The sequence below is a fragment of the Pan paniscus genome, chromosome 8, assembly GCF_029289425.2.
Source record: "Pan paniscus chromosome 8, NHGRI_mPanPan1-v2.0_pri, whole genome shotgun sequence".
Taxonomy (NCBI): domain Eukaryota; kingdom Metazoa; phylum Chordata; class Mammalia; order Primates; family Hominidae; genus Pan; species Pan paniscus.
In genome coordinates this window covers 111518811-111542745 of record NC_073257.2, presented here as the reverse complement: position 1 = coordinate 111542745, position 23935 = coordinate 111518811, and the positions used below count along the sequence as shown (strand labels likewise).

General features: G+C 44.3%; 1 protein-coding gene across 5 annotated transcripts in view; it reads left to right on the top strand.

The window, feature by feature from the left end:
* Positions 1–22938, top strand: part of SLC25A28 (solute carrier family 25 member 28) — a 48665-nt gene extending 25727 nt beyond the window's left edge. For 2 of the 5 annotated variants that reach the window (XM_055093276.1, XM_034931266.2), the window contains exons 3-5: positions 19536–19764; positions 20861–20917; positions 22094–22938. In XM_055093276.1, the coding sequence (XP_054949251.1) occupies positions 19542–19764; positions 20861–20917; positions 22094–22611 (798 nt within the window). In that variant the 5' untranslated portion in view covers positions 19536–19541 and the 3' untranslated portion in view covers positions 22612–22938. Of the gene's footprint in view, positions 1–13018; positions 13733–19535; positions 19765–20860; positions 20918–22093 lie in introns of those variants that run through there. The other 3 variants (XM_014346548.5, XM_034931265.3, XM_034931268.3) reach the window with 3 other exon arrangements.
* The last annotated feature ends 997 nt before the right edge of the window (positions 22939–23935 follow it).

Sequence of the window (23935 nt, the reverse complement as noted above, 5' to 3'; positions counted from 1 at the left end):
TTTTTTTTCTTAAGACAGAGTCTCCCTCTGTCGCCCAGGCTGGAGTGCAATGGCATGCGATCTCAGTTCATTCTCCTGCCTCAGCTTCCCAAGTAGCTGTGATTACAGGCATGCACCAGCACACCCAGCTAATTTTTTGTATTTGTAGTAGACATGGGGTTTTGCCATGTTGGCCAGGCTGGTCTCGAACTCCTGACCTCAGGTGATCCACCTGCCTCAGCCTCCCAAAGTGCTGGGATTACAAATGTGAGCCACCGCGCCTGGCCTGCCTAGGCTTTTATATGCTAGTTTTGTAATGAGTAAGTTGTGAAGGCAAGAAAGGCTAAGTAATACAGAGAAAAGAGCTGGTTGATTAAAAGAAGGCAATGAAGAAATCAGCATTGGATAAGGCAGAAGACCAGGTATGAGTGTTGGGAATGTGCCTGTAATAAAAATGTAGTAAGAAATTGGAATAGGACCTGGAGAACAGCCAGGAAAATCACGCACACAGATAACTTGGGGATTCAAGGCTTATGGGGTTGAGGCCAACTTTTTTTTTTAAATGAAAATGTTGTGTCCATGTTTGCTGCCTTCATAACTGGCTAGTTACTTTGATAATGCATCCCATATGTATAAAGTATTCAATACCACAGAGCACTAAAAATACATCACATCTACTTCCATAAACAACTCAAAATTTATCCCGTGCTGATAGCTTATCGTTTTTGTATGTCAAGGATGATAGACCCTTATGTTATTTGATAACATTCAAGGAAAGCTTTGTAATTCTAGCCGTTTCACTTAAGAATTTGGTCTACTATTTATGATACAAAGTCAATGCAACAACTAAGGTCACATATGACCTTGTCCCAAAGTAAGGATGTTATTGTAGGAAGAAAAGGAAGCTAATTTGTGAGATACCCAAAATTTGGTGCTGTAGTTTAGCAACAAGTTGATTGTCTAAACAAGCAAAAGTTCCTTGCTCACAGTTGACCTGAAAAAAAGAAGTAGAAAGAATAAAAGCAAAGGACAGTAACTATGATAATTTTGGTTTCTTGCTTGGGAGTTAGGTGATGTGATGCCATTGATTTCTATGATGGTGGATGGACAGATAGAAAGGAAAAAATAAGTAATCATTATAATAATAGTAATAATCCACATTTGTTGAGTTCTAACTATAGTATATAGTATGCCTGATACTAAACTAAACTAAGCATTTAGCATTCTTTTTGTAATTTAATCCTTAAACAATCCAGTGAAGTACAGTTGTCCCTCAGTATCCATGGGGGACTGGTTCTAGGACACACACCCACCCCCTGCCAGCCTCCACAGATACCAAAATCTGCAGATGCTCAAGTCACTAATGTAAAGTGGCATAGTATTTGCAAATAACCTACACACATCCTCTCAGCTACTTTAAATAATCTTTAGATTACTTATAATACCTAATACAATGTAAATGCTATGTAGTCATTATACTTTATTGCTTAAAAAATAACATACTGAGCGTGTTCAGTACAGATGCATTTTTTCCCATTATTTTCTCTCCCAGTTGGTTGAATCCACGAATGCAGAACCCATGGATACAGAGGGCATTCTATGCGGCCTATTAGAGTATTATTACTGCTTTACAGATGAGGAAAGTGAAGCTTAGGTCAAGTAAGGGAACTTCAGCTACCCTGGGCTACCCTTCCCATTCTCATTTTCTGGTGAGGAGTCATGACCAAAGCAAAGATGGGATGAGTCAAGAGATGAGGCTTTCTGTTTATACTTTTTAAAAATCATTTTTACTAACTCTGTTTTGTTAGTTTATTACCTTGATCTGGAGAAGCAGCAGACTGTGTATTTAAGAGTTTACACTCTGAAGTCAGGCAGATCAGAGCAAGGATTTCTGAGAAAGAAAAATAAATAAAAATTTAAAATAAGATATAATATAAAATTAAATAAAATAGACGAAGTCAGGAGACCAGTGTTTGAAAGCTGGTTTCACCACTAACCAGCTGTGTTACCTTGAGGAAGCTATGTTTCTTACAGCTCATTTCCTTATCTATAAAATATGAATAATAGCCCAGCTTCTAGGGTTGCTGCCCTCAATCTTTTTTCACAGAAACCAGTGACCTTTTCAAAATGCAAAATTGACCATGTTGCCCAACTTCAACTTAGAATTCCACAATGGAATCCCATTGTTCTTAAAATATAAACCAATCCCTTGAAACATGACTTTCAAAGCTTCTCAAGGACTGCTCCTTACTTACTTCCCAGGACTCAGACATGCTTCATCTGGCCTCACAAACACTGTTCTTGTCCTGTGACCACAGGACTCCTGCTATTATGTTTTCTTTGTCCAGAAAATTACTCCTTCCCTTACTCCTTCCACTACCTCCCTTACTCCTTCCACTACCCCTCCATCTGATGTAACCTAATTAACTCTTCTTATCTTTAAAATATTACTTCAAATGTCATTTCCCTTGTGTGACATAACCCCCTAGGCTAAGTTAGTTCCCCTTAACATATGATTTTAGTATATCATGTGCCTTTCCTTCATCTCACACATCCCAGTTGTAATTTTACATTCATGAATCTTTGGTTAATGCCTGTCTTCCCCAGAAGACTTTAAGCTCCACCAGAGAAGAGACCATGCGTGGATTTATGCATCTTTTATCCCTAGGACTTCGTTTAAGGCCTGGCACATATTGAGAGAATAAATGAATTGGCTAGCACTATTAAGCTTTGCTGCCCCCTGCTGAGTCATGGCTTTTAGCCTATTAAACTAGCACCAATTGGATGTTCAGAACTAGTGTGGTGATATCATAGCAATATTTTTCAAAATGTGGTCCAGGGACCACCTGTGTCAGAATGACCTGCTTATAAAATGCAGATTCTCATGCCTCACTCTGAAGATGATTTTTAGGCCTATGTTAGGGTCAAAAAGTTTGCATGGGCCAGGCATGGTGGCTCATGCCTGTAATCCCAGCACTTTGGGAGGCTTAGGTGGGTGGATCACTTGAGGTCAGGAGTTCGAGACCAGCCTCGCCAACGTGGTGAAACCCCGTGTCTACCAAAAATATTTTTAAAAAATTTGCCGGGGGTGGTAGTGCGCATCGTTAATCCCAGCTACTCAGGAGGCAGAGGCAGGAGAATTGCTTGAACCCAGGAGGCAGAGTTTGAGTGAGCTGAGATCTGTACCACCGCACTCCAGCCAGGGGTATAGAATGGGACTCCGTCTCAAAAAGAAAAGAAAAAGTTTGCATCCAAGCTCCCCTGGATGATTTGAGAGCCACTGGTATGAAAGGAAGGAAAGAAAGGAAAGAAGTGGAAGAAACTGCTTTACAGTCTCACTACCCTTTTTTTCCCTCTTCTTTTTTGAGATGGGGGTTTCCCTATGGTGCCCAGGCTGGTCTTGAACTCCTAGGCTCAAGCGATCCACCCACCTTGGCCTCCCAAAGGGTTGGGATTACAGGCGTGAGCCACTGTGCCTGGCCAAATTAACCATTTTAAAGTGGACTATTCAGTGGCATTTAGTACATTCACAATGTTGTACAACCACTACATCTACCTAGTTCTGACTCATTTCATCACCCTGATAGGAAACCCCATCCCCATTAAGCAGTTACTCTCATTCTCCCCTGCCTGCTGCATCTGGTAACCACCAATCTGTGTTCTGTCTCTATAGAGCTATCTATTCTGGATATTTCATATAAGTGGAATAATATGTGACCTTTTGCATTTGGCTTCTTTCAAGATTCATTCACATTATAGCATGTATCAGTTCTTTGTTTCTTTCTATGGTTGAATTATATTCATTGCATGTATACACAATCTGTTTATCCATTATTTGTCTGATGGACATTTGGACTGTTTCCACCTTTTGCCTAGTGTGAAAAGTGCTGCTGTGAACATGCACGTACTTGCTTGAGTACCTGTGTTCCATTCTTTTGGAAATTGTCTTAGTCTTGTGTTGCTATAAAGGAATACCTGAGGTTGGGTAATTTATAAAGAAAAGAGGTTTTTTGGCTCATGGTTGTGCAGGTTATACAAGAAGCAGGGAACCAGCATCTCCCCAGCTTCTGGGGAGGGCCTCAGGCTGCTTCTGCAGAGATAATATGACAAGAGATGAGGCAAGGGGCATGGGGCAGGAGGTGCCAGGCTCTTTTTAACAACCAACTCTCACTGAAACTAATAGAATGAGAACTCACTCACCTGTCCCCCACAGAGGGCATTAATCTATTCATGAGGGATCTATTCCCATGACTCAAATACCTCCCAGTAGGCCCACCTGGAACACTGGAGATCAAATTTCATCATGAGATTTGGAGGGGACAGACATCCAAATTATAGCAGTCATATACCTAGGAGTGGAATTGCTGGGTCATATAGTAATTCTATGTTTAACTTTTTGAGGAACTGCCAAACTGTTTTCCATAGTGGCTGAATGATTTTACATTCTCACCAGCAATGTATGAGGGTTCCAATTTCCTCAGTGGTTGTTATTTTCTTGCTAATGGTTGTTATTTTCAACAATGATTGTGGTGGGGTTTTTTGTTTTGTTTTTGAGTCAGAATTTTGCTCTTTTTGCCCAGGCTAGAGTGCAATGGCGTGATCTCGGCTCACTGCAACCTCTGCCTCCCGGGTTCAAACGATTCTTCTGCCTCAGCCTCCTGAGTAGCTGGGATTACAGGCATGTGCCACCACACCCGGCTAATTAATTTTTAGTAGGGACAGGGTTTCTCCATGTTGGTCAGGCTGGTCTTGAACTCCTGACCTCAGGTGATCCGCCCACCTTAGCCTCCCAAAGTGCTGGGATTGTAGGCGTGAGCCACTGCAACCGCCCAATGATTGTGTTTTTTCTTATAGCCATCTGCATAGGTATGAAGTGGCATAGCCAATAATCTTTTGACAAAGGAAAATGAAAACGTTTTTACTGCAAGCCTGAATAAACATTCAAGAAAATATAAAAGACAAATTTGTTTTTGACATATTTTCCTTTTACTTGATGGCATAATGTTGATCTGTGAAAACATGTAAACATGTACTTTCCCCATACTTCTCCTAGAAGTAATGCAAAATATAAAATTGACACTCAAGTCGAGACATGAGTAAATGAGGAGTATTACTCAGCTTTTTCTTGTTTCTGACCAGAGAGGGATCATTGCCCTTTATTACTTCCCAGCATAAAAATAAAAATTGTAAGTCTTACATATCATAGTCCCAAGAGAGATAGGCCACAAACCTTGCCATAAATGTGCCACTTAAATGAAATAAGGCTCTCTCACCTTTAATATTTAATTATGCTCTCTTTACTTTGCTCTCAGGAGAATCTCCCTCCAGAAGCAATGTATTCTTTGATAATAGTCAGAGATTGGTATCGGTGATGTAAATCAAAAACTCACTGCTCTGTTCTCACTTATTTGTGGGATCAAAAATCAAAACAATTGAACTCATGGACATAGAGAGTAGAAGGATGGTTACCAGAGGCTGGGAAGGGTGGCGGGGAACTTGCGGGAGGTGGGTAAGAATTGTTAATAGGTCCAAAAAAGAATTGAAAGAATGAATAAGACCTACTATTTGATACCAAAACAGGATGACTATAGTTAATAATAACTTAATTGTACATTTTAAAATAACTTAAAAGTGGGCAGGGTACGGTAGCTCATGCCTGTAATCCCATCACTTTGGGAGGCTGAAGTGGGAGATCACTTGAGCTCAGGAGTTTGAGACTAGTCTGGGCAACATAATGAGACCTTGTCTCTACTAAAATTCAAAAAAATTAGCCGGATGTATTAGTGCATAACTATAGTCCCAGCTACTTGGGGGACAGAAGCAGGAGGATCGCTTGAGCCAGGGGGGTTGAAGTGCAGTGAGCCATGATCACACTACTGCACTCTAGCCTGGGTGACAGAGCAGTATCTTGTCTCAAAAAAAAAAAAAAAAACAAAAACAAGATGAATAAATAAACAAATACATAAATAAAGAGTGTAATTGGATTGTTTATAGCTCAAAGGATAAATGCTTGAGGGGATGGATACCCCATTCTCCATGATGTGATTATTTCACATTGCAGGCCTATATTAAAACATCTCACATACCCTATAAATATACACCTACTATGTATCAAAAAAAACACTTTTTTTAATTTTTATTTTGAGATTGTCTCGGTCTGTTGCCTAGGCTGGAGTGCGGTGGCATGATCTTGGCTCACTGCAACCTCTGCCTCCCTGGTTCAAGCCATTCTCATGTCTCAGCCTCCCAAGTAGCTGGGATTACAGGCATGCACCACCATGCCCGGCTAATTTTTGCATTTTTAGTACAGACAGTGTTTCACTATGTTGGCCAGGCTGGTCTCGAACTCCTGACCTTAAGTGATCTGCCTGCTGTGGCCTCCCAAAGTGCTGGGAGGTGTGAGCCACCCTATCTGGCCATAAAATTAATTATTTTTTTAAAAAAATACAAAGGGCAGGGTTAAAGAATGAAAGTGACTCATCAGACAGACAAAAGTGGAATAAGGAATCTGGGGAAGAAGGACTAACGGTGGGATAGAAAACTGCCCTCTACTTATATTTTCCTCAATAAATGAGAATTACAAATTAAAAAAAAAAACACTGCTCCACTGTACCATATTTATGTACACGGAATATCCCACATGGGCTGAAATATCCATTCTTAAAGCCATGTTTTGCCCTTAACAGGAATATATGTGAGTCAGGGAAAGACATGAAGTCTACTGTTATATCTTGATTGAAGGCTTTGCCAGCACAAGGATTGTTTGACAACCTGGGTGTTTTTATGCACTCAGCGAATAAATGATAATAAGATGAGAAGTGAGTCAGGTCACACTTTTCTTTTGTAAGATAAAAGGACAGATTGAGAAAGGGGAGAGAGGAAAGAAGAATTGTTTCAACGGCTTTTTCAGGAAGAGGAATTTTAGGAAAGAATTAATCCAGATGAGGAGTAGCAAATTAATTCCCTTGAAACAATGTTTCCTAAATAACCCTTGGAAAGTCTTCCTGTACACAGTCTCCAGTTTGAAAACTAATGAGATAAATAATGATATCTCCTGATCCTTTCAGTCCTCACTGCTTACCCCATCTCTGAATTCCTGTAGCTCTTATGTTCTGTTTCTTCACCATTTAGGAATCAGTTTCTTTTTAAGTGACTGTAAGGTTAGCAGTCTTATTTTCATGTGTGGCTGCTGGAATCAATCTCATTTTATACTACACTCATATCACATGCCCAGGTATGATGGCAGTTCAGAGAAGGGGGTAGTGTAAGCTGGACGCAGCAGTAGGACCTGTTTTGAACCTTCAATAATGAGAAATTTGATAAGAACAAAGGGGGAAATGCATTCTAAGGAAGAGCAGCTTCTCTAGGATATAAATTCACCTGCTGTAACAAAGATTCCCATTAACAGCAATTGCTTAACAAGCTTTCTCATGTCTGAGCACAAGTGGTCTGAGGTGATAGGATGCCTCATGGTGTTAAGGACACAGGTTTCTTCTAACTTTTGCTCTGCCACCAGCTAAAGTATAGGCCTTGTCCTCACGGCCAAAAATAATTATCTTCTGGGTCTGTGTTCTGACGAGAAGGGAGAAAATGAGCAAGAGGAGAACATATCCTTTTCTTTTAAAGGTACAACCCAGGTGTTTCAAACATCACTTTCCCTCACATCCCACTAACTAGAACTTAGTCACACCTCCAATGTTGATTGCCAGGGAAGCTGGGGAAAAATATATGGGCTTTAGCTGGGAAGCCACATGCCCAAATTGAAACTTGAGGTTTCTATTACTAAAGAAAAAAAATGAGTGGTCTCATAGAGAGATGTAGAAAATTACAAGATAGAAGGGAGAATGTGAAAAAACAATTGTACTGGGAATGAGAGGTGAAGCCAGCTGGGCTTCTGGGTCAGGTGGGGACTTGGAGAACTTTTCTGTCTAGCTAGAGGATTGTAAACACAACAATCTGCGCTCTGTGTCTAGCTAAAGGATTGTAAACACACCAATCAGCACTCTGTAAAATGGACCAATCAATGCTCTGTAAAATGGACCAATCAGCAGGATGTGGGGGAACAGGGCCAAATAAGGGAATAAAAGCTGGCCACCCTAGCCAGCAGCAGCAACCTGCTCAGGTCCCCTTCCGTGCTGTGGAAGCTTTGTTCTTTCACTCTTCAGAATAAATCTTGCTGCTGCTCACTCTTTGGGTCGGCAATATCTTTATGAACTATAACACCCACCGCAAGGGTCTGCGGCTTCATTCCTGAAGTCAGCGAGACCACGAATCCACTGGGAGGAACAAACAACTCCGGACACGCCACCTTTAAGGCTGTAACACTCACTGCAAAGGTCTGCGGCTTCAATCATGAAGTCAGCGAGACCACGAACCCACTGGAAGGAAGAAACTCTGGATACATCTGAACATCTGAAGGAACAAACTCCAGACACACCATCTTTAAGAACTGTAACACTCACCGCGAGTGTCCGCGGCTTCATTCTTGAAGTCAGCAAGACCAAGAATCCACCAGAAGGAATAAATTCCAGACACTGGAATACAAGAAAACATGACTATAGTACCTGAGGAGTTGCAGGTGCAGGAAACTGTTGAGGGTTTGAGAAGAATATCACCAATAAAGTTCCTTGCCTACTTTTTTTTCTTTGAGATAGGGTCTCACTCTATCACCCAGACTGGAGTGCAGTGGCCCAATCTTGGCTCACTGCAACCTCTGCATCCCGGGTTCAAGTGATTCTCCCACCTCAGCCTACTGAGTAGCTGGGATTACAGGCACACGCCACCACGCCTGGCTAATTTTTGTATTTTTAGTAGAGACGGGGTTTCACCATGTTGGCCAGACTGATCTCAAACTCCTGACCTCAAGTGATCTACCTGCCTCGGTCTCCCAAAGTGCTGGGATTACAAGCATGAGCCACCGTGCCTGGCCTGCTTACTTTTATAATTTTTTAGGCAGGTTTAGTGCTGGTGAGATGTACGACAGTGTGTATGGGTTTGTGTGCAGGTTAGGTGCTTACTATTCAAAGTGTGGTCCAAGGTCTAGCAGCATCAGCATCACTTGAGAGCTTGTCAAAAATGCAGAATCTAGGTGGGCGTGGTGGCTCACACCTGTAATCTCAGCACTTTGGGAAGCGGAGTCAAGAGGATTGCTTGAGCCTAGGAGTTCTAAGACCATTTTGGGTAAGATAGCAAGACCCTGTCTCTACAAAAGAAAGAGAGAGAGAGAAAGAAAAAGAAAGAAAAAAGAAAGAAGAAAGAAAAAGAAAGAAAGAAAGAAAGAAGGAAGAAAAAAAGGAAGGAAGGAGAAAGGAAGAAAGAAAGAAAAAGAAGACAGGAAGGAAGGAAAAAAGGAAGGAAGGAGAAAGGAAGAAAGAAAGAGAAGAAAGGAAGGAAGAAAGAGAAGGAAGGAAGGGAGGGAGGAGGGAGGGAGAGAGGGAAGGAAGAATCTTAGGCCCCAACCAGACCTACAGAACTGCAATCTGCATTTTAACAAATTATTCAGGTAACATCATTTATCATCACATTAAAGTCTCAGAAGTACTGGGCTAGTTTATGCTATGGTGTGGAATAATCCTAAAAGCTCTGTGTCTTGAAACAACTAAGATTTATTTCTCACTGATGCTGAAGTCTGTCTGGGAGCAAGCAGGTAGCAAGTAGGGAACTCTGCTTCATGTCATTCTCACCAGGGCCCCAGGCTGACAGAGTCTCCACCATTTGAACAATCACTAGTCATGTGGCAGAGGAGGAAATGTGTGACTCTTGTGCTTCCCTCGTATTTCACTGGCCAAAGCAAATCCCAGGGCCATGCCTGTCTTCAAGGAGGTGGAAAAAACATCCTACTGTGTACCTGGAAGGAGGAGAATCAAAATACTGCTGAAGCTAGGGGATCCTCGAGGCAGGCAGGCCTTTCAAGGGGTTATGACAATACAGATGTAATCAGATTCAGGGAAAGTATATCAATATGAAGGAAAAGGAGAGCATAAACAGAAGAAACAGTTCAGAATGATGATGATTCTGAATGGGCAGTCAAGGAAGACTCCAGCTTTAGAGTCTCATCTATTGGGCAAATAGTGAAGACTTTCATGGAAAACAAACATTTTGGAGGAATGGGTTGGGGTGGGGAGTGGAAAGGCTGAGCTTGGAATGGACACGCTGAGTCAGAAATCAAGGTGGATATTCACCCCTTGTTTATCTTTCCAACTTCGTGTTGTATCCCCTCCCCACTCACTCACCATGCTCCAGCCACACTGGCCTTCTTTCTGTTCCTCATGCACCAACCTTGTTCTCACCTTAGGGTTGTCGTACCTACTGTTCCTTCTGCTGGCATGCCCTTCTCCAAGTCTGTCATGACTGGCTCCTGCCTATCATTCAGAACTCACCATACATGTCGTCTCCTCAGAAAGGCCCTCCTTGGCCATACAAATGTAGCCACCCAGTCACACTATATCATACCACCCTATTTCAAAGATCAGCATAGCATCCAGAGCTGACATTTTTTGTGTGTATTTTTCTCTGTCCCACCTCCCCACCCTCATCATTAAAAAGCTCCATGAGAACATGGACTATGTCTGTCCTGTATCCCCAGCTTCAAGTACACAGTTGGTACACAATAAACATTACTGAATGTTCCCATGGAAATTTCAGTTAAAAGTATGCAATAAGGGAAATAAAGATAGGGTTCCAATGAGGACAACTGGTTTGGAATGGCAAAGTTCTCTAAGGTATTAAAGATGACCAAGAAGCATTAAACGTTTAGGGATGTTCCACTTCAATGGCTAGAGAAGTGTAAGCGACTGAGATGTCTAAAAGGTAGAGTGGTTTCTGAAGCTAGTAAAAAGTGCCAATGTGGTGTGGCGGCAAGTGTTATCTCTGTTAAGAAAAACGGGAATAGGAAAAAGACCGATGGATTTGGAAAGGTCATTTATGACCAATGAATAAAAGAGTAAAAAATGTAAAGAGCTTAAGGAGAGAAAGGACATAGAGGTGGATAGGTCATTAGTGGAGTAATCTGGCAGTAAAGGGAATTAGTACTCTAGCAGGATTGAATGGGTTTCTGTGAGACCTATTCATTTCTCAAGCTAAATATGCTAGAGAAAAGGAGAGACTGAACATGCTGTGGGGGAGAAGTTCCTTTTAAAAAAATTTTTTTGAGACAAAGTCTTGCTTTGTCACCCAGGCTGGAGTGTAGTGGCATGAACACGGCTCACTGCAGCTTCGACCTCCCTGGCGCAAGCAATCCTCCCCCAAGTAGCTGAGACTACAGGTGCACACCACCATACCCAGCTAATTTTTGAATTTTTGTACTTTTTTGTATTTATTATTTTGTAGAGACGGGGTTTTGCCATGTTGTCCAGGCTGGTCTCGAACTCCTGAGCTCAATCAATCGTCCCACCTCGGCCTTCACAGTGTTGGGGTTACAGGCATGAGCCACTGCGCCGGCCAGGGAGAGGTTAACCAGGTTAATGGACCCCTAGGGTGTCCACATGGCACCTTCAGGGACTCTGAAACGCAGAAATGATATGCAAAATTTTGCGTGCACACAGGGGATGGGAGGTGGAAGTAGGAGAAGAGAATTCGTAGCTTTATTATTTTCCAAACGGTCGCGACCTAAAGGTTAATAACAACTGCTGAAGAGAGTAGAAAAAGTTTTTAAAAAGGAAGCCCAGAGAAGGGCTAAACTTTAGAAAGAAAAAAGGAAAACATCTTTCCTGTCCAAGGAAAACCTATAAACAGATGGAGAAGTCCACAGTTGCATCATCTGGGTAAAACAGAGAAGACAGAGCTGGAAACCGCGGGCAGCTTGTGCCAACACGCTCGGGGAAGGCAAACGGAAGAAGACGCCCGTGCTCCCTAGCGCAGGAGGTCCTAAGGCCGGGAATCGCTGGCCTTGCCTCTCAGGACCCGGGCTGACCCGAGGGAGGGAGAAGCCCTCATCGCCAGGCGGGGGACCCATCAGCGCGCCGGCTCAGGGACAAAATACTGATGCTTCAGACTCGGCCAGGCCGTGCGTCCGAGCTTCCCCACAGCCGCCGCACTTCCCTGCTGCCTTTGGGATGCGGCCTCCAGCCCCGCCTCGCCACCGGCCGTCATCTGTGAATCATCCCGCCCATTTCGACATCTTCCTCCCCCGCCTTCGGCTCTTGGCCTGGCGCAGAGCCCAGTGACAGCCGGGGCCCGGGGAACCTCATTCATTCAACACTTGTTGGGTTTACTGTGCGAATGTGGATGCGAGGCTCAGTGCCGGGCGCTGGGGCCTGAGGAGCACCGGGTCCGGCCAGAGGGCCCAATACTCCAGACCCGACCAGAGTCTAGCGGGCCGCCGCGGTCCCCCCTGGAGGTGAGGCGGTTCCCAGCCCGCATGTCGCAACGGCTTCCCGGACAGGCTGCGGGTCGCGCCAGCCAGGGGATGACCGGCCCAGGCCGGCCCCGCCTCACGCCCGCGACGAGATCCCGCGGGAACACGGCTCTCCGGGGCCAGGGCCGCCTGCTCTCCAGCCACGCGTCTCAGAATTTGAGGAGCGCACTGGAGCGCGGGTCGTAACGGCGCCCGTCAGCAGTTTGACGTTGAAGGCCTGTCGCCGCCCCGCCCCCGACGCGATCCCGCGCACAGGGACCGCAGCTCTGCAGGCGCTAGTGAGGGGCCCGAAGTCGGCCCCTAGAGTCCCTGGGCGCGTCGCTCTTTCTGTAGCCAATCGGGGACCGACGTGGTGCGGGCCAATGGCCGCGGTCAAAGTATCAAGAGTGGTTGAGCCTATCAAAGTTCAGCCTTAAGTTTCTCCCGCCCTTCTAAAAGTCAGAGGCGGGTTGATCGCACATGTCGGCCAATCAGTGACCAATAAACAAGAAGCTTCTAAGATCAAAGGGGAAAAGGTGGGATGTAGGCGCTAGCAACGCCTCAGGGCGGAGGAATGACAGGCGACTTCGCTAATACTACCGGCTGATTTTTCGTACGTAAGGAAAGGGGTGGGTCTAACTTGGCGTCTCCACCAATGGTTGCTTGGGGGGCGTGTCCGCGGGGCCAAGCGGGAGCCGGAGGCCCCGGGCTCTCTGGGCCGCGCCTGAGGCGGACACTACGGGGCCGGGGGGCGGCGGCGGCAGTGGTGGCAGCGGCGGCGGGGGTGGGCGCCGCAGCTGGCCCGGGTGGATGGAGTTGGAGGGGCGGGGTGCTGGCGGTGTGGCGGGGGGGCCGGCGGCAGGGCCCGGGCGGAGCCCCGGGGAGTCGGCGCTGCTGGACGGGTGGCTGCAGCGGGGCGTGGGCCGGGGGGCCGGCGGCGGGGAGGCCGGGGCCTGCAGGCCCCCGGTACGACAAGATCCGGACTCCGGCCCGGACTACGAGGCGCTGCCGGCTGGAGCCACTGTCACCACGCACATGGTGGCAGGCGCCGTGGCAGGGATCCTGGAGCACTGCGTGATGTACCCCATCGACTGCGTCAAGGTGAGACCTGCACCCGGCTTCGAACCCGACCTGGGGCTGACCCGACCCCTGGGTCTTGTCCGGAGCCAGGATCCCGGCTGAGAGCCGGAGCCGACATGGGTTCCTTACTGGCTCCTGCCACTACCACATGATTCGAACCGACACTCCATTCAAGCAAGGTCCCAGCTGGGAGTTGATCCCAGTCAGGAACCAGGACCTATTTCTAACCGTCAGTGAAATCTGAATCGGGACTCAGGATCGAAAATCTGTCAGCCAAAGCCCTGGACCCCACCTGGGACTAAACAGGAATAGGGTGGGATGGGGTATCCCGAAGCTCAGGTAAGTGCTACTAACTCGATTAAGGTGAAGCCAACTGGCGTGAACCAGACCCTGAAATGGATCTAACGGCTTGAGATGTTTTCTGGGCTAGTGCTTTTACAAACTCCTTACTGTATCTTCCCTTACTGACGGGGCAGGAACCCGAATCTGGGATCTCTCAGCTAGATAAAGGACTTACATGTTAAATCTTAACACATGAGTGATTGGAAATCATTGTGCAGTGAGAATGCAGAATTCCAGACTGGAAGTAATGTGGGAAAGATCGTATTCAGGAATAGGTTTCAGTTTCTCTGTGAAGCAAGCATGATACCCCACCTATTTCCTGAACATGAAAATTGAGCTGGGATTAGGACTGTATGTTCAGGGAGCACATCAGCCTCCAAACAAGAGAGATGAAACTGATAGCATATTTCTTTGGCCACCTGAAGTTGGCAAAAAGGGAGAAGTTGCCTAGAAAGGAAGTGTGACGGTATTAGAAAGTAGATGTAAGTATGAAGAAAATGGAATGAGATCAACAAGAGGACACGATTCTTGTGAAAGTAAAACTAATTGCATTCACAACCAAGCAGGATGATTTATGTGTACTGAAGTCAGGTCCTTCTGAAGAAAGCTGGGTGAAGAAAGAAACAGATTATTGTTCTTTACAGTTCTTATTCTTGTACATTAGTAAAGGTGCCAGCCATTAAAGGTGAGGACTGAATTGAGGGAGAGGTAAACTAGAGGGGACTGTTGATATGACAAAGACCGATGCCTCCTTTACATGTGAAGGGTAATAGTCAAACAGTGACCTGGCAGCTTTTTGATGTATGTTTTCTCTTCAAATCAGGAAAGTGTTATGTATTCAAAAGGAGGAGAGAATCAACTTGGGAAAGGCAAAGTAGATCCCTTTTACTTCCCTTTGGTTCCAGTACTGTTTCATGTTTTCATTAGAATGTGGATAAGGAAATGAGGGGAGCGCTCATTAAGCTTTGTGAATGACAGCAAACTGGCAGGAGTATTTTAACACAAGGTAACTCCTAACAAGGGCCATATCCATTGAAAACGGGGTAAATGCACTTGACTAAAATGGACATTAGAATGTTAAATGCCCTTGTCAATTGGGAGAAATAGAAATAAACAGTAAAATCCATGAGAGAGAAGTAACAACATTGAAATGTAAAACAAGTAAGTACAAATAAAAAAGATGCACACATTATATGTATAGACTCTAGGTTGAATGACTTGTGAGTTAATAATGCCGTATATCCAAAAGTTAATATAATCTAGCTGCAGAGTAACCTCCCTAGACTTAGACTGTGAGTAGAGTGCAGGGTTTAGGATGCTGTTTTTCTGGATGAGTATTGAATGGAAAACAGATCAATGAAAACAGTGAAAATTATTTAATGGCTTGAAAAATACAGTGTAATAATTTGTCTTAGAAATATTACTGTAACTTATCAATTTAACCACTGTTCCATTATAACAGAACGGGAGGTTATCTCCTTACTCCATATATTTACATAGTGCTATTGTTGCTATAAACATTTTATAAATCCCTGTTAAAAATGCTTCTAGAATATTTGGGTGCATGTCCTTAAGGGAGGCAAATCTTTGCCCTGTGACAAGATGGAATTGATTTTGCAGGAACAAAGACTATTCAGAATCAAATATGGTGAATAAAGTGGGAGGTCAAAATGGGTAATACTGCTTGGCGTCAAAATAAGGTGGGACTGGAAAGCAAGGAGACTGCTTTACTTCTGAGGCCTATAAACCCGTTGAGGAAACACCTCTGAAAGAGAAGTTCCAGAAAGGTTTTGCATAACCACAGCATTGCTGGAATAAGTCAATTGTAGCCTTCCAAGGTAACTATTTTGAAGAACAGTTCTTACTCGTTTACATAAACTTTGGAATTTTTGGTTTTTAAAAATTAGTCATACAACATAGCAGTTATGCCTGAAAGCCCTCCATTAAGGAAATAATGATTTGAGAAAAAAATGCTCAGGAGTTGTCAACAATACGAAAGCTTATTTTAGAAGGCTCATTTTCACTTGCACTTAATGCTGGGATTTAAATGACTTAGAGGGAAGAACTAGGTGAGGCCAGTATGATTTAGTGTCAGTGAGTATGTTAAACACTTTTGTGCAGGCATGAAAGTAAAATTCAAATCTCTTCCTTCAGAAAAGACTTCCCAGTTTGTTTGTCCCCAGCAGCTATCCTTCTTCTTTTAATAAGTGGATGGTGGGGAGGAAAAGCAGCCCAGTCTTTAAGACTGGAGGCAGATATCCATGTTGTTGGAGCCTAAAGGGCAACCACAATGTTTGCAAATGAAAGCTGACATTGCCTTTTGGCATGCAGGCCTGTCCATCCGCAGCTACTTATCAGGGTCAAGTTGACTTTAAATATCCTTGAGAGGGACCATGAGAAGTCAGTGTAGCCTTGCTGGATCATGGTTATTCAACCAGCTATTTCCATGGCTATAATGGAGAGGCTTGGGAGCCCAGATAAATCCCAGTTTCCTTTTCTGGGCCTCAAAGGCAAGCGCCAGACTTTATCTATGGGGACATTCTGCAACCCAAAACAGTCAGAACCCTTCTCAAAATCCTCTGGCTAAGTACCCACCTATCATCAAGCTGCTGTTGTTGGCTCTGAAGTGGTAAAGCAAATATCCACTTATATAATAAAGAGGGGAAGAGCAGAGGGAGATAAATCTCCAATTTCCAGATGTAAATGGTATCTATACATATTCACCTGTGAAAGATTAGGAAATGGAAACATTAGCTTATTTGATTTTCTTGCATCTAGTAATAAGTATTCAGTGATCTTGTGTGCCAAGCACTATCTGAAGTACCTTACATACATTTATTCATTTAATCTGTGAAGCAACTTCATGAAGTAGAAACCATTTTCATTATTTTACAGTTGAAAGGAGGCTTAGGGAACAGTTATATAACTTGTCCAAGGTCACACAGTTTAAGTAGCACAGTTATGATTTGAACTCAGTGTATCAGACTCTCAAGCCTTCCATATAGCTTCCCAAAAGCAGATTACAAGAACCAGGCAAGGCACAGAATTTCACAGTAAAGCTTGTCCCTGAACATATGACCTTCAGATTAATAGTGGGACATGTAAATCATTATAGCCACAGAGAAACTTTAAAAGGAAAACAAAAAATACAAAATTAACCCTGATTTATTGGTGGCTAAGGACAGTTAGTTGCCCACGTATATTTGTGACTTATACAGGAGGCAATGCTACCATGATCTGTAAATTCTTAGATATGAACAAATATAGAATCATTTTGAATACAATAAAAATCTTTGTATTTCTAGCATCTTATAAATTACCAATGGCTTTTACATATCTTATCTCTTTTAATCCCCACAACAGCCCTATGAGCCAGTCATTCTTGGCCTCATGTTATAGATGACAATTTTGAAGCTTAAAGAGGTTAAGTGACATACCCAAGATCACACAACTAGCAAAGCTGAGGCTCAGACTCAGGCTTTTTGACTCAAATGTGGCTTGTCTTTTACCAAACCACTTACCTCTCTACTGGGTTGTTTGGCTTTTCTCCAAAGCCAGGTAGAAGTTTTTCATATTGAGGTTTTTCAGAAATTCTTACTTAGATATTTCATCTTTCTGTAAAAGGCAGATTTATTGGCCCACAAATTTGGGGAGCCATATTCATTTTTATATTTGGCATAGCTTATGCCCAGGTCCTCTCCATAAGGGTGTATTTTTATCGAGTTAGAATTGTTGAGTTAGATTTAGATGTGTATATAGAATGTTCAAAGTAGCTTCCCATAGTCCGGTTTTCTCTTGGGGGTGAGGAGTTCCAGGCCTCCGAAGCCAAACCGTTCAGAATTGGTAGCCAAATACACCATTGACTGCAGCAGAGCAATGCAATTGCTGAACATTCCCCCTATACAAGATCAGTTTTGAATAAATGCATGGAAACACGATAAGCTAAGAGGCTCAATTTATCTTTGCTTATTAGTAGCTCTAGCCAGCATATGACCCGTAGTCTCTATGAACAACTCTTCTGATGGATTTTATTTGCCTTGTGTGATGTGAAAGATGAGTAAACAAACCCTTTATTGGAAATACATGAGGTTTTGTGGGGGGAAGTAGGAAAGAATGTGTCAAATTGTGATAAGTGATACTGTGTAGAGTATTTCTGATTGAACATCCAGTAACTAACCTTTTAAGCTTCCGGTTTTTTGTTGGTAGCAGGCAGGAGAAAATAACCAGAGGAATGTGGATTGCTTGCAGCTAACCGGGACCTGTTCATCTGGTTAGTTTCTTTTCTCCCATGCTCTTGAGGAAAGGTATTACTCTTGGATTCCAGTTGGCCAAGAGGAAGGTTCAAGCTTTTTTTTTTTTTTTTTTTTTGAGATGGAGTTTTGCTCTTGTTGCCCAGGCTGCCGTGCAGTGGCTCAAACCAGCGAAGGCTCACTACAACCTCCGCCTCACAGGTTCAAGCGATTCTCCTGCCTCCTGAGTAGCTGGGATTACAGGTGCACACCACCATGCCCGGCTAATTTTTTTGTATTTTTAATAGAGACGGGGTTTCACTATGTTGGCTAGGCTGGTCTCGAACTCCTGACCTCAGGTGATCTGCTCGCCTTGGCCTCTCAAAGTGCTGGGATTACAGACGTGAGCCACCGTGCCTGGCCGAAGGTTCAAGCTTTTAAATCCAAATAGAATCTAGTGATTAGATTGATGCAGAAATTTAAACTGTACTTGGGCATCACTTGCTTCCATTGGCTCACCAGTGATTGTAGCTGATACAGTTATGTGACAAAAGATTCATTCATTTAGCAAACAAATCAGAAGTGCTTATTGTGTGTCAGGCACCAGACATTGATTTTTCTTTTTAGACATTGATTTTATATTAACTATTAGTTTCCATGTTACTTTACCTTGAATTGGGTCAGTAGATGAGAAATTTTCCTGGGGAGACACACTCTTCAGAAAAGGTCTAATTTAGGGAGGTGTTTTGAATAAGATTAATTTCCCAAATTTCAACAAAACTTTGTCCAGGAACATCATACAAAGTGTCCACCCTACGCTTTTATTCCAATCATCAAATCCTTTAGAGAGATTCCAAGGATTATGTTTCACTGGGACTGATTTTATTTGCTAATGCCAATTTTGGGATTCAATCAATTTAAATTAGAAATCTGGAAGGGCCCTTCAGGATTGGAGACTACATTGGTTTCTAGCTAGACACTCCCACCTTTGCAGTTTCAGGGTAAACTTTCTTTCCCAAGAAATAAAAGCATCTATTAAGAATGCTGCTTCTGCCAAGACTCTGTATAGACCCAGCCACCATTGCCAGATAGTCTGAAAAAGTATAAAAAAATTAGCCGCCCCTCAGTGTGTGGTCATGAAGCAGGGCCAGGGGCACTCTTTAGGTATACAGCATAAAGTATGTCATAGATAGTAAATACTGGAGTTTAGAATCCATTTGTAAAGAACTGTCAGCTTGAGTGTATTAAGGCACAAAAGCAACTTCTGAAACACAGGCTTGATATTTGTTGCTGGGGCTCTGAATCATTTTGGAGTACCAGGACACTTAGCAATAGGTGGGATTATTTTTTCAGGGAAAATAATGGTGTTCCATTCTTAGGGTCATAGATGACTAGAAAAAGAAAGGTCCAAGGCTTAGAAGAAAGATCAGCTATAGATTGGGAATAAGCTGAAAGCCAGATATCCTTCCCACAGATTGGCACAGCTCCATGTAGAAGGTCTGCCCAGTGCGTTGAGGTGGGGCGAGAAGTTGGCATTGCTGACATTGCGCTTCTCCTTGCTGTAATTTCAGACCCGGATGCAGAGTCTACAGCCTGACCCAGCTGCCCGCTATCGCAATGTGTTGGAGGCCCTCTGGAGGATTATAAGAACGGAGGGCCTATGGAGGCCCATGAGGGGGCTGAACGTCACAGCAACAGGCGCAGGGCCTGCCCACGCCCTTTATTTTGCCTGCTACGAAAAGTTAAAAAAGACATTGAGTGATGTAATCCACCCTGGGGGCAATAGCCATATTGCCAATGGTATTGAGCCTTCCTGTGCTGGTTCCCCCACTTTCCCAACTCTTTGGGCTTTGCTGCTGTCAGTGCTTTCCAGTCTCAGCATGGTTTGGAGCTGAAGCTTTGGGCTGGGATAGGCCAGATTATAAGGGAGGGACTTCCAAACCTGATGTTCTCAGACAACGGGCCGCTTCAACCCTGCCTTTTCCTTTGGGGCACCTCAACAAAGGGTTACAGTATCCTCCCTTACCTACCAGCTTGACTTGTTCCTCTCATCTCCCTGGCATCAACTTCTAATGCCCTGGTAATGTGGAGACACACTGAACTACCCCCAGTCTATGTTTGATAGTTGGGTGGTGTCCTGCTCCTTAGGGCAGGATTGGAGGTGACCCAGCCAGCCACCCAAGGAAGATACTAATGAAGCCCCTGCTTTTCACCTCACCTTTTCAGGATCCCAACTCACCAGAGGCAGTTTGTGTTGAGAACATGACAAAGCCTCATGACAAAATGAATGGGGGTGGGGCCAAGGAACTGCATGAAGAAACCAGAAGGTTGTGTGGAAGTAAGAGAAAGGATAGCAGCCTAGGGCTTTAGGACTGGCTGGAAACCAAGTTGAGTGTGGAGAGGATGAGGGGTAGAGTAGTTCAGGACCTGAACGAAAGATCTTTGTAGACAAATGTTAGGCTCTGCAAATGGGTTCTGCGGCAGGACAGAGGTGGGATTCTGTGGTGAGGTTCTGTGAGATCTGACCACCTGGCCCCCGTATCTCCCTCCACTGGTGGCAGGTGATATGCTGGCATCCCTAGGCAGCAGTGTATCTGCTTCCTGTCTGGGGTGTGAGCTGCATTTATTCTCAGAATGATCTTTATTGATAAGACTTGAGCTGGCCTTCCTATCATGGATGTGGAATACATTAGTGACCTTACAAAGTTGGTGGGAACAGATACTTTACCTTCTTAAACAGGAGTTTAGGAGCAGTGGGTCCCCATCTTTTGGACTAGCTCTTAACGTTACTTTTCCCTGCTGTAGTGTAGCACAGCCACTCCCCTTCACTGGGGGACCTCAATGAGTTGGTCAGCTCTCTTGGCCTTACATGTGGCAGTTGTTTTCTTGTTTGCAGGTGCGGCCGGGTGTGTGGCAACATTACTTCATGATGCAGCCATGAACCCTGCGGAAGGTAATGATTCCTCAACCTATCACTCTGTGGGCAGCTGCACCTGTATTTCTTTCCAGTTTGCAGAAGAAAGCACATCAGTTTTGGTGGGAAATTCTGTTGCCTTGTTTTACCACTAGAGGGTGCTCCCTCCATGTTTTTGGTACTTAACGAGGCACCCTCTTGGACAGGAAGCAGATTCACTGGGATTTTACTAATCCCTGGGGCTTCCCTAGAAAAAGATGTCTCCATGTGGCCTGTTTTTGGGCTTTCCTGGGAGTCTCCTTTGTCGTAGATTTGATCTGTCCTGAAAGTTTAGCAGATTCATTTTTCTTCAAAGAGGTGAAGATGGATTCTGACTTTTTTTTTCCCCCTTATGATTTGCAGGAATTGACACTTAAATATATTGCCTTTCTTATTGGAATGAAGCTAGTTGGGATAGGAATGAAAGGTTAAATCGTAGAACTCAGTCCTTGCATTTCTGCTGGGATCTTGGCTTTTCAGTCGGAGGAAAATTCTCCAAAAACATTCTCCATGTGAGGATGAGCAAATATGAAGGGATAGCATTGTTGCCACGTTCATTTTCTGTCTGGGCAAGGCCATGGGGTGGAAAGAGCCAAAGCTAAGCTGAAGCTCCACAGAGCTCACACCATGTTATCTACTTGAGGGAGTGGGAGGTGTTTGAAGACTAAAGCCAACTCTTTTTGGCTAAGAATCTTTTCTTTGGTAGAACTTCTGTCTCCTGCCCTCTAGGAGGATCACCATCTCACATTTTAAAAGTTAGGTGCTCTTTGTATGTGAGGATTGGGATTGTTAGGGGCCTGTGTTCATGATGATCACTATCATGGAGTCATTTCTTGTTGGGAATTGTTAGAGGGTAAGATCAGAGATAGGTACTTAGTTCAAGAAGACTCTCTGAAGCTCCCAAACTGTAGATATGTCCTGTGTGCGAACTGGCTGGCTTTACAGAAGTCCTGATGGAAGTGGGTTTATTGTTTTTTGACTCGTTACCAACCCTCTGCCTACTCCTTCCCCTCAAAAAAGGGAAGCTGACTTCTCAGGTTAGCCAGCAGCTCACTCATACTTTTTTCTCTCTCTATTCCATTGGCTGATCTGCTGACTTGGGGCTCTGAATCTGGATACTCTCCATCACCGGTTGGCTGCTGTCACCATTTCCTTCCTCGTTGATGGCACTACTAGTGGTCAAGCAGAGGATGCAGATGTACAACTCACCATACCACCGGGTGACAGACTGTGTACGGGCAGTGTGGCAAAATGAAGGGGCCGGGGCCTTTTACCGCAGCTACACCACCCAGCTGACCATGAACGTTCCTTTCCAAGCCATTCACTTCATGACCTATGAATTCCTGCAGGAGCACTTTAACCCCCAGAGACGGTACAACCCAAGCTCCCACGTCCTCTCTGGAGCTTGCGCAGGAGCTGTAGCTGCCGCAGCCACAACCCCACTGGACGTTTGCAAAACACTGCTCAACACCCAGGAGTCCTTGGCTTTGAACTCACACATTACAGGACATATCACAGGCATGGCTAGTGCCTTCAGGACGGTATATCAAGTAGGTGGGGTGACCGCCTACTTCCGAGGGGTGCAGGCTAGAGTAATTTACCAGATCCCCTCCACAGCCATCGCATGGTCTGTGTATGAGTTCTTCAAATACCTAATCACTAAAAGGCAAGAAGAGTGGAGGGCTGGCAAGTGAAGTAGCACTGAACGAAGCCAGGGGTTCAGATGACACTGCTGCATCCTGCTCACATTCTCTGTCTCCTGGAATGCTCCCACCTCAAGTGGAGTTAGAAGGAAGGTAGAGGGGCTCTCCCCCAGGATTTTGGTGTTTTGACTAACACCAGTTCCTGCCAACCTCTGTTGCCACCACCTTTCCTTCCAGGCCCTAAGCACGTGCAGCAAAGCACACCGCAGCACCTTTGATAACCTCTCTCCATCCTGGGCCTGATGACCTGCTCTAGACTGTTATAGAGGGATAAGCAGCTCATTCCCCTGGTTCCTAATAAAAAGCCTTTAAATTAAATGGTTTCATTGGGTTTGTCTTGCTAAAGGGGAAGTGAAATGCTGTTAACTGTTCTTGACTTTCCTTTAAGCATAAATCAAGGGACCCAAAGGAAAGGTTTATTGCGTATGTCTGTAGTTTTCTGCTGATTTTCGTGACAATTTAAGACAGTGGTAGGCCCCAAGCAATCTCCCTGATGGCTAGAACAACAAGCCCTTGACAGATCCCAACCAATCAGATGCTCCAGATCCCCACTGTCTTCCCTAGGGCGGTAGTGCAGCACAGAAGAGGCAGATCTCTGCTCTAATTCGCAGCTCTGCCTGCAGCAGTGCTTTACAGTGTGGCACTTGGTTTTCCATTTTAGTTGTGAAACTCAAATTATTCAGTGAAGCTGCAAGTCCTGAAGATTACATGGTAAATAATACATTTCATTTTATTTTAAGGCTTTCACAGAGTACTTGAGCATGTGTGATCTCATTTGAACCTCACAAAATCTCTGAAGTAGGCAGTGCAGGTGTCATTTCTATTTCACAAGCAAGAAAGCTCAGAGGCTGTGACTAGTCCAAAGTCTCACAGTCAGTGCAGAAGTGGGACCCCAGCCCAAGTGTTTTGACCTCACGAATGAATCTAAGCGTGGCTTCCTACAGATGGGAAATGAGTGGAGGGCGTCTCACATCTACTGCCATCTACTGAGGAAGCTCCCTGCCTGATGACCAGTTAGGCTCTGCTTGGAGACTTTTCAGAGATGGGGCTTTCCCTGTGCTTGGTGGGTCAGTGTGTTCCTTTTTTTTTTTTTTTTTTTTTTTATATCACCAGTTATTAGCAAGTTCTTCAGTACATAGAAATGTACCCCTCTGAGTCTTCCACCTATCCTTGTTAGGTCATCTGTCATTCATTCATTAACTATTGAGTGTCTCTGTGGCAAGCACTGGTGTTGGAAATACAATGATAGATAAAACAATCCCAGCCCTCAAGGAGCTTACTGTCTGGAGAGGAAGATACATGGAAACAGGCAATT